General features: G+C 53.8%; 1 protein-coding gene across 1 annotated transcript in view; it reads left to right on the top strand.

Annotated features, from left to right (window-relative positions):
- The first annotated feature begins 885 nt into the window (after positions 1 to 885).
- The window catches only part of LOC119091402 (glycine receptor subunit alpha-2), a 35,686-nt gene continuing 25,949 nt past the window's right edge, over positions 886 to 10,622 (top strand). The window contains exons 1-3 of the mRNA XM_037214181.1: positions 886 to 1,006; positions 1,769 to 1,864; positions 5,804 to 5,960. Of these exons, the coding sequence (XP_037070076.1) occupies positions 1,797 to 1,864; positions 5,804 to 5,960 (225 nt within the window). The 5' untranslated portion in view covers positions 886 to 1,006; positions 1,769 to 1,796. The remainder of the gene's footprint in view (positions 1,007 to 1,768; positions 1,865 to 5,803; positions 5,961 to 10,622) is intronic.

Genomic DNA, 10,622 nt, shown 5'->3' with positions numbered 1-10,622 from the left:
GAGAGTTCGTGGCCGAAACGTGTGCTGATTTCCTGCCCTTATGAGGTCTCACTACTGCTCCATACGGCATATAGGCCAACACTCACCAACGTACGTACGTCAGTACGTACGCCAGACGTACGCACGCCAGTATTCAGTGGGCTCGCCGAGAATGAACTTAATATCGCATCGTGTGCTTCGGCCTTTGCGGAATGGCTTCATTATCCCTCTCGCCCGCAACAAACGTGTAGCAGCTTGCAGCAGGGAAACGAACGTGTATGTCGAACCTGTAAGTGAAGAATCTGCTGCGATCGCCTTTTGTGAAGAGAGCCCACAGTCTCACCTTCCCTGTTTCTCCTCGTTCTTGTGTGACCGGCCATCGGCGCGTCTGCGATGCGTAAAAGGTGGCGCCACTGGAGCTCGCAGGAGCGTCCGTTCCGACGGCGGCCGGTGCAGAGGCCGCTACCAGGCCGTCTCCCGGTGTTGTCCGTACCTTTGGTGGATGCGTACCTCGGGAGCTCTCAGGAGCGTCCCTTCTGACGGCGGCCGGCGCAGCAGCTCGTGGCCAGCCTGTGTCCCGGTGTGGTCTGCAGCTTCGGTGAATGCGCATCTGGGGAGTTCGTAGGGGCATCCGTTCTGACGGCGGCCGGTGCATCCCGCCTCCCGGAGTGGCCGCAGCCCCGGTGTGGTCTGTAGGTCCGATGGACGCGCATATCGGGAGCTCGTCCCGTTTCAACGACATGTTGTGCGGCAGGGCAGCGGTGTTTGTGACTGTCCGGCCCCAACAGCACGCCAGCCCGCCATCGACCCCGTCCCGCCCGCGCTCGCCTCTAATAAGATCGCGGAAGCCCTTCGGAGGGAGCTGGCCACAGTACACGCCCGCTCCCTGCCCGGCGGACACGGAAGCGAAGCCCCGTCCTCGCCTAAGGCGTCCTGTGTTGTGCCCCGGGGTCGCGTGCGCCGCCACTTGTCCGTCGCAGCCAGGTGTCAAGCCTCCAGCGATGTGTACCTTGAGGAGTGCTGTGAGGTGAGCGTGGCTGCGGCACCGCATCCCGCGCCTCTGCCTTTTGCAATGGTGTAACTGCTGTGTCGGTTGTGGTGTGCTTACTAGGACAGAGGCGTGTGTGCAGGCGTTGCGTTAAACTCCGAGTACCACGCAGTTTCAACAGCCCACGACTTTTTCGAAAGCGGCGCGCGCTATACGTGTCTCCTCAAAGGGGTCGGAGCGAGCTTACCAGCAGAGTTAAAGGTGTTCGCTGTTGGATGAAGTCAAGTTACAGGTTTTCCAGACGTGCTGGGGTTTGGCTCTTCTTAAACGCGAAAAGCAGCAGGGCCTGATCAACTCAGTACGTCCCGGACGCTTTAGGATTTCGACTTGTGGGAATGCATCAGGGATCTGTTTTTGGACGTGAAATGGCATTGATCCAAAATCGTGATCTGCCTTGTGTCCTAGAGAGGGCAAACGCTGGTTCGATAATTCCAGCTTAACATTGACTTGTCTCTTCTTGTCGATACGAAACGGTGAAAAAGAAAGGTCGATGAAGGTCGCAACAGTGCCGGTGGTTGGTATGGCTATTGTGCAATTTCTTGCTGAGAGCTCATGCATTCGCAAGCAAAGGCAAATGAAAAAAAGACACTGTGAATCCAAGTGTTGTGCGCTTGGAATTTGTGACTTAAGGTGGTTTGGTGTTTGTTTTTAAGGCATTGCTCGCTGGTCAGGAACTGTTAAGCTGAGCGCTGTGATATTTTCAGACATTGAAACATTTCAGACATTGCTATTCCATTACAGCTGTTAAGGAGCCTAAGCCGCGGCAGTCATGATGTCATCCTGGCTGACGACGACCGTCGGTCTCTTTGTGTTTCTATCTACCAGACATCCCGCCAGGTACGTACCCATGAGTTTGCTTTGGGAAAATATGAGCGTAGCGAACAGGCCTAAAGCTTGAGGAAAACTGAGTCCCTGATGCCATCCACCAAAATGGCGTTGGGTAACTCTAAGGGGAAAGTAGAAAGAGGAGGATTCGCAAATGTATCCTTACCGAGAGCAGTGTCTTTTTAGGGCGATAAAAGCAAACAGGAGAACATCCCTTTGTCATCATTCATCAGCGGAGCTTGTGCCCGCATCCGACGTACCGATGTGCTCGCTGAGGTCGGGGATGCTCCCGCCAGGGGCTCCCGTCTCGCGCGGCTGATGCCGATCTCATTAGTTGCAGATCAGCCCCGAGTGACGCGAGCCCCTGGTGGGGAGGGACGGCGGCTGGGGGTGGTGGGCCAGCGCAGAGCCCGCTCGCCACCAGCGGCGAAGCACGCCAGAAGCTTCGGCGAGATCCGCGCGCGCCGTGGGAGGCGGAGGAAGCCCTTCACCGTCGGTCCGAGCGGCCGGAAAGCTCGCCCGCCGTGGGCGTGTCTCTCGGCCGACTGCGCCGACCCGCGGCTGGATGGCTCCCTGTCGGCGGCGCCTGACGAGCCCGGCGAGCGCGCCCAGACGTCACGGAGCACGACGCTGCCGACAGAGCCCCTGCCGCCGCACTGGGCCAGGCTGGGGGAGGAGCGGCTCCTGCCGGCCGGGTCCGACGCGCCCCACCATCCCGGTCCGCCCGGCGGCGGCGGTGGGCCGCCAGCTCCGAACGGGCAGTACGGGGACGACGGTCTGGAGCCGGGCCCTGGCCGAAGGCGAGCCCTGCGTGCCGTCGGTGGTGGCCCGGCTGGCGTTCGGCGGCGCCCGCCCGCCGCCGCGGCCGACGCCGCCGCCGCCCGTCAAGCGACGGCGACTCCGGCTGGGCGTTTCCCTGGCTGCGGCTGGGCGGCGGCGTGGGGCAGCAGCCGCCGCCGGCGACCGGCCGGCGGCAGCGCCACGCGCCGCGCCCCGGCCGGCAAGCCGCGCCGGCCACCTGCGACCGTGAACAGCTGGTCTGGCGCTGCCGCGACTTCGGCGTGCCGCACGTGCAGGACACGAACGTGGTGATGGTGGGCCGCGGGGAGAGCAGCACGCTCGCGGCGCTCCGGCGCTGCGGCCGCCGGCTGCGCTTCAAGGCCCGCCAGCTGGCTGACATTCCGGCGCTGCTGTACCGTTTCCGCGACCACGGCGCCCAGTATCAACTGCTGGTGTACGTGAGCAGCGACGGTGGCGCCGCCGCCGGCCGCCAGCTGCAGCGCACGCTGCGCGCCATGGCCGAACTTTTCGGCGGCTACAGCCTGGTCTACCTGCCGGAGCCGGTGCCGTCCGAGCTGACGGCGCTGGCCTACGAGTTCTGCCAGCACCGCGTGGGGCCATGCCGCTGGACGGACGACCTCAGTCCGGTGCTCAGCGCCACGCGCCGCCTGACGCGCAACTCGCTGCTGCTGGACGCGTACTCGGCGGAAGGCCGAGTCGTGCGCCGAGTCGTGCGGCGACGGCGTCGACAAGCGCGAGATGGCCGGCCGGCCGATGGCCGAACAGCTGGCGCGGCTGACCGAGCTCTGGTGCCGCGGCCGCTGGCACACCGTGCTCGAGATCGTGCTGCAGGCCGACCGGCCGCCGGTGACGCCGACACGGCCCCAGTCAGTACGGCGGACCGCCCGCAGTCTCAGGCCCCGCCTGTTCACGTGCAGGGATGGGCGTAGGCATGCGGCATGGAACTTGGGCAACGATTGTTCAAAACATCAGATGCGCCATCTGGAGCAGTGCTTTCATAATTAATGGGTTGGGAAGTATAGTAGAAGGCTGATGCTAGCAATTTTTGGGTGGATTTCAAAAAAGTAGCGTCGGTGGCGGGGTCCGTCTCCATCAGCCCTATTTGATCCAGTTCACATTGAGGCTGAGTCAGCTCGCTGCCACGCAAGAATGAGTACGCTTCCAGTTCTGTTACAGACGCAGCAAACATTTGGCCAGCGTTTGGTAAATACGTTATGACTATAATCATGGTTTGTACCATTGCTTCTTTGGAATTAAACGTCCTGAATGATGTTCCTCAAGTCCTTAAATTAAGATGCCGCTGTGTTAACACAGTTCGGAGGCAATCCCGGGAATTGCTTGCTGCCCGCGTGATGACGTTATTTCGACATCTCAGAACAGGTAGTTTAATGGAATAAACCATACTTATGTCTGTTCTCTGGGAATATCGGGCGGACAGTGCAAATTTGTCGTCTTCGGGAAACTGAGCGTAGTCCGACGGAAATATGCGCTTAGTATTTCTTTCTTTTCTAGCCCACACAGCTAAATGCTTTCGGCATTTAAAAGCAGCATATGGTAGTCTGTACACAAGAATGTACCCTTGAAATGTGGTGTTTGCCGCAAGAACTTTTCAAGGGTTGTCCCATGATCGACACAAGGTGGGTAAAGGGAGCCTTAAGGCGATTAGTGTGCTGCATTACAAGCAACATTCATAGGCATAATATCAAATTTGGCAAAACTGGAAGACTTGCCCTCCATACCCCTCCCCTTACGGCCTGACTGGGTTCTTAGAGGCTTAATCGGCTTATAATATTTCTCGTATGGCAACGTCAATTACAAATTAAGCATTCATTGCAAGGCCATGTTGTTTGCAGCTCGGCTGGGGTACAGCCCACACTTCATGTAAAGAAGCTACCGGAGCAAACTACGTACGAACTGTTGCCATTCCGCGCTGAACTTGGCTTCTTCCGAAGCACACCATCAGGCCTTAGTGGGCAGGCGGGTGCGGCGAAATATTCTGCATTCATAGTCCATTAGCCATGTTATGGACGCGGGCTTTGGCTCGCTACGATGTAAAGTTGTGCTGTAAAGCTCAGCTGGGATTAAGGTACGCTTTTATCATAGTAGACGTTCGTCACCTCGGTAACCTTCTTGAGTTATCGGTGTTCTACTTAACACTTTGTTCCGTGAAAAGCTGGAGTTTCCGCGCTGCATGCCTTTCCCCGAAACACCGCCGCATAGCCAAGGATGGCAAACCTGAAGTTTCAGGACGCTTGGTCGCTTAATCAAGCTTGCTTCGTTATGAGCCTTGTAACAGAAGGCTGCAGCCGGGCAGTTGCATTCGTACAGACAGAGTAATGATGTACATTTACTGTCTTGGCATCCAAATGGTCTAAAAACAAAAGACAACAGGATTTCTTGTTGCTATTTCGGTTGCATAGTTGTAGGCACAGATTTGCTCAATCCGTGTGTCGTTATATCTCTGGGTCGAGTTCTTGTTCCTTCTGTTGGCCCGCGCGCTTCGCTGAACGACCAGCTCCGGTTTACCGCCCCACCGATTCTACCCTTTGTAATTCTGCAACAATAGCAGCAAACTGGATTAGGCCAGTCTGCTGATCACGGTGCATTCGGCAGCGGAATTTGAAGCCGGATCTAATGCAATCGGCCGTCGAGACCTGAACCAGCGCCTCGTTAGAGCCGTGGGGGGGGGGGGGGGGGCGCCGCATCGAGCCCGTTCGCCTGCGCCGCCTCTAATCGGGCGGCCGTCCCTGCTGACTAGTCGGCTCACCAGCATCTCCGCTCAATACGGTGTTAGGAAGAATATGCTGCCATTGAACGCAGCCATTTCGCTGCAGAAAAGACTTAAGAAATTCAATGAACGGTCCATACAACGGAGTGTGGTTAAGAATATGCGTGAGGTGCTTACGAGCTTGCTCATGACGCCTATGCCAATGCCTTGATGTAACTTAACGCACGACTCGGAGCACGTTGAGATATGAGCAAAGACTTTCCTTATCCCGCTGCCGTTCCGCATCCGTTTTCGTCTGATCCGCATGACAGGCGCCCGTTTGGCGTGGATCGCCAGCGTCTGCCATGGCTAGCGGACTCGCCTCGGACCTGGACCAGTGATGGCCGGCAGGGAATGGCGTCTGACTGCCCGGCCGTTTGCAGGGCGAAGTCTCACAACAGTCTGGACATCTCAGACATACTGCCCGGGAACACGAAGATGTACGACAAGAACCGGCCGCCCAAGTACCGCGGTGAGCCCACCACCGTCTACTTTCACGTGACCGTCATCACACTGGACTCCATCAACGAAGAGTCAATGGTGAGTCGCTCGTCGCTTGCCCGCTTCCACCTCCACCGCTGCTTATTGGAGAGTCGTATTGCGGTCATTGGAAAAATGCGTTGGGGCCATCGGTTTCCGATGTTGTCATAGAGCTGCGTCTAGCATTGCGCTTTGAGTCCAAGGACATCCATGCGAACTGTGCTTAATGCATTTTTGTGTGTCGGCAAAACCAGCGACTGCACGGGGAACTGGTGCATTCGTCACAGTCACCTTTACGGCGGCGACGGGGGGGGGGGGGGGGGGGGGGGAGAGCTTGCAGACGGTTGGCGGTGCCTGGGAGTCGTGGACCCTGAGCGGCCGTGACCCCAAATCTTTCAAGTGCGGGTGGGGTAGGAGGTCGTCGTGCATTTGAGCCCTCGTCACAGACCTTTAGCCACTTAAGCGTAATAATAATGATACTGCAGACATTAACAAGCATCAAAACAGTCGACCAAACTCACTCAAATTTCGGAACGGAATGCTGGAAATTCGAAGAAAACTGCATGCTAATGTCCGATAGATTGTTTTCCCATGTTTATTTCACGGTCTGGATGCATGAATGGGTCGGTGTGGCGACACCGTTGAAGAACGTCACAAAGCGGCCGCTAATGCTTCTTTTCACTCTGGTCTCGTCGGGTCCTGTTTGTCTCATTTGTCCAGCTTAACGACCTGCCATGCTGAATCGTCCTCAGCAGTTTGATTATGCATGTGACCAGCACATGCCACCGGCACTCGCGTCCCCGGCGCGACAGCGCAGCGGTCTTTCTGTCGCCCGTTATGAATGTCTTATGGGGTTTGCCCATAAATATGCTATGTCGGTATGCGCTGTGTGGATGGCTTCATGATTTCTATGAAAACACTGGTAATGTTTATTTTCCATTCCATTCTGCCAGAGCTTGATCGATCGAATTTGTTCGGTCTGCTTGGATGTTATTCTGAATCGTCTTTACGGCTTTAGCGTCTTTAACATTTGGACAGCCTGCGCGACCCGCACTCTTCCTTTCGATGCGACCGTTTGCAACCACATGTCTGTCTCATGCGCCTAATAAGATGCATATGTCATTACACGACAGCGGATGCAGAAATTATCACCAACATTTTACCAGTATTCGGCTTTTGTTGATGACGACTAATTCACTAACTGGACACGGAGTCTGAAACGATGTTCGGGGTGCCGGTAGTGCCGTGGTTCACGCGTCTGGGTTGACCACTGCGCGTCTGGGAAACCAGAGGTACGGGGTTCGATTCCCCGCGGTGCTCGCCCCTTCCGCCAGAGTGAGGGGCAGGCGACGCCATATAGCCTCAGCAGCTGAGTGCGCCGCAAAGCCCCAATGACACAAATGGAACGATGTCAGCCTTTGGCACAGCAGAGCCAATCAGAAGGGTGGCGCTTGTGGTGTAGGCAGTCTTAAGAGCTTTATTAAGATCTGGACAACTCTGAACATCCGTGACAGAAATAGACAACACACACACACACACACATACACACACACACACACACACACACACACACACACACACACACACACACACACACACACACACACACACAACACACACACACACACACACACACACACACACACACACACACACACACACACACATGCACACACACGCACACACACGCACACACATACACGCACACACGCACACACGCACGCACGTACGCACGCACACACCCACGGGGTATGACGTGGATGATTGCGGAACGCGAATGTTGATGGACGAGTGCGGTAAGCTCATCAGCGCTCAAGTGCTTTGTCGGCTTTAGAGCTTGAAACTTTCCGATAGCTGGTCTTGATGGGATTGAAACCCAAATTGTTCCTAATAGTAATTGTCCATGTTCCTAAAAATAACTACTATGGGTGTTAAAAATTTGCTCGCGTACGGTTACCTTGCCTAGCATGAGAGGGAGAGAGACAGAGAGAGAGAGAGAGAGGAAGGGAGATAGGAGAGAAGGAGAGAGAGAGAGAGAGAGAGAGAGAGCGAAGAGGAGAGAGAGGAGAGGGCGAGAGAGAGTAGAGAGGAGAGATAGGAGAGAGAGAGAGAGAGAGAGAGAGAACAATAGAGAGAGAGAGAGAGAGAGAGAGAGAGAGAGGTCCTATACAACGCTGTCAATTTTTCGGCGAGATTTAAGCAATAACTGTGATTCTATAAGTATTTTATAGGCCCAACAGGCAACAGCCGCCTATGCGTAATAGTTAACATCGGCACTGGCCAGCATTAGGAAGATGAGGGGCCCACTGTGATGGCACTGATCGGCATGGACGCCAAGTAGGAATTGTAAACAGGCTAGGACAGGCAGTGAACACACTGTCAGCATAGGCGATCAATGATGGGTGTGGTTCGTGAACTTTTCAAGATCGTGGCAGTGATTATCAGTCAAGAGTTTTGAAAGGAACTACCGAATGACATTACGGATGGAACGCATTTTTCTAGGTTCCGGTGGAACATATGTTATGGTCTGAATGACCTTTTTCAAGAAGGGTTAGATGTCTCGTAATGCCTTTTTGGCTTAGAGACTCCTGAGGATTTTAGAGATTATCGGTCTGGAGACATCTGGTGGTCTTTAAGTTTTCTGAAGATCTTGCCGCCGTGAAATATATTTTGAAACAGACCGTCCCAACCCTGTCTGTCAGAATGACGCTTTGCACGCAGGCACGTACTAGCAGCTCCGTCTGAAGAGGGAGGCAATAGGCCTGACCAATAACCGTCTCGTCTGCACAAAACCAGGACGGCATCGCATAACTCAGTCTTCCACGAGAGCCGCCCAATGCAAAAATTTTCCCTTCCTTGGATTCGGCGCTCGTTGGTTATATTGAGGTGGCTGGGTCCCCAATATGGTTTATTGTGCTATTATGGTGCCTGTTGCGGACAGAACCATTTATCATCAGTCAAAATTGCATTCTCTTTGAATCCATCCGGGAGACCGCGAAGCCACTGGGAGGAAGTGGCGCGGTCCTATGAGTGGCTGGGAGCGATAGGCACCACCGTGTGTAGCTTTTCGGGGTACCACCCCAGTTTCTTTTGCACTCCGCGCCGTTGCAAACGAGATGTCAAGCGACCCGGTTTTGATGACGGGGGATACATACTCCACTCGCTTGCGGAATGCCGGGATACAATTGCACCCTGTCGACCAGGTGATCAGGAAGGAATAGATGACCAACCATTCCTAAAGCAAATGGTTGCGACCTGCGGGCTCGATAAATCCAACCAGCGTTATGAAGGCATTGAGCATCGGTAATTGCTTCGAAGATAATCCGTACTGCGCGCGGAATGCTCTTCGAGCAGAGGTAGGGCTGTTGAGTGTGCCAAGTTGAAATTATTCGTGTCTTCTGGACGGTGGAAAACGGCGATTTTTTGTGATTTGCTTTCGGTTGTGCACTTTGACGTTTTAAAAGCTCGCCCAGTGGGCCCACGATGAACACAGACCAAAATGTCATTAGCCTGAAAATTGTCTTCACTTATTGCCGTCTGTACATATTTTCACGTCTTCTGTGCGAGGTTGAGCTCTCAGTGGATGTAGAAAACATTTCATTTCTGTGGAAGTACCTATAGACATTCTTGATTGTGAGACATGTATTGCTTGACCGTGAAGGATCCAACAATGACCGTGCTCCTGAACATAACTCCATTCAACCAGTGATGCAACTTTTGTCGTCTGTCACTTGGTCGCATGGGAAGCAAAAGGCCATTTTCCAAATGATCTGGATTATGTCCTCGGTAGTAAGGAAGATGACGAAATCAGAGATTATATGCATGCTGCAAAAAGTAATTCCACCAATGGAAAATTAGCCGCCCGCAGGTTTGTGAGGAACGTTGATTGAACTGAACTAAATTTTTCTTAGGTCTCGTATCCCTCTTTTTTGAAAAATGTTCAGAAGATGGCTTGGTAAAATGTAAACGCCAGCGAGCTGAAAGCTTTCACCAAGTGACATAACACTGGATCGCAGCTGGGCAAAAACCATTTACCGCAGGCTGGGGCTAATGTTAGAACCGTTCTACGACATGGTACATTATGTTTCATATTATTAACATCATTTACCAGGCTAAGCTTTTTGATTTGAGGGTGGAATAATTCTTCGAACAGCCGTGCTCGTCTGGTGCGATGTATGCGCGAAGTATCGGTCAGTCCGCCAGGGGTTATACTGAGTCCGGCAAAGGGCCCCATATGTATGCTGTTTGTCTTTTAGCCATGTGCGCGTCGCTAGCTAAATTTTTCTCTTCGGTATTGCTGGAATCCGAACCGAGTTTTCCAATAACGAGTTCAGCATGCTACCACAAAGCTTATCAGAAACGTCTGCGCGCTTGCAAAGAAATGTAGTATATCTACAAACCAACGCAACAACCGAAGGCGTTATTACGAACGATTATTCAACCCGTAATAGGAGTGTCTCATCTCGATCGTTCCATAACCTCCTTCATTTAGAATTCCTCGTCATGCAGGACATAGCTAAATACACGGGCACCTCATAACTCTGCCGTGCGTGGCTCCGAAAGCGCATATATCAATCACTACCAAAGCCCTCTATGACGACGTGATAAGAAGACAGCTCTAAAATGACGCACAAAAATAAGAGTAATATTGATTGCGTGCCTTTTTTAAGATGTTCACATCACCACGCGTGAAAATATCTGAAAGCTGAAAAGACTTCGGGG

This window comes from Pollicipes pollicipes, unplaced genomic scaffold, assembly GCF_011947565.3.
Source record: "Pollicipes pollicipes isolate AB1234 unplaced genomic scaffold, Ppol_2.1 Scaffold_3447;HRSCAF=4054_pilon_pilon_pilon, whole genome shotgun sequence".
Taxonomy (NCBI): domain Eukaryota; kingdom Metazoa; phylum Arthropoda; class Thecostraca; order Pollicipedomorpha; family Pollicipedidae; genus Pollicipes; species Pollicipes pollicipes.
This window is presented reverse-complemented; position numbering and strand designations above follow the sequence as displayed.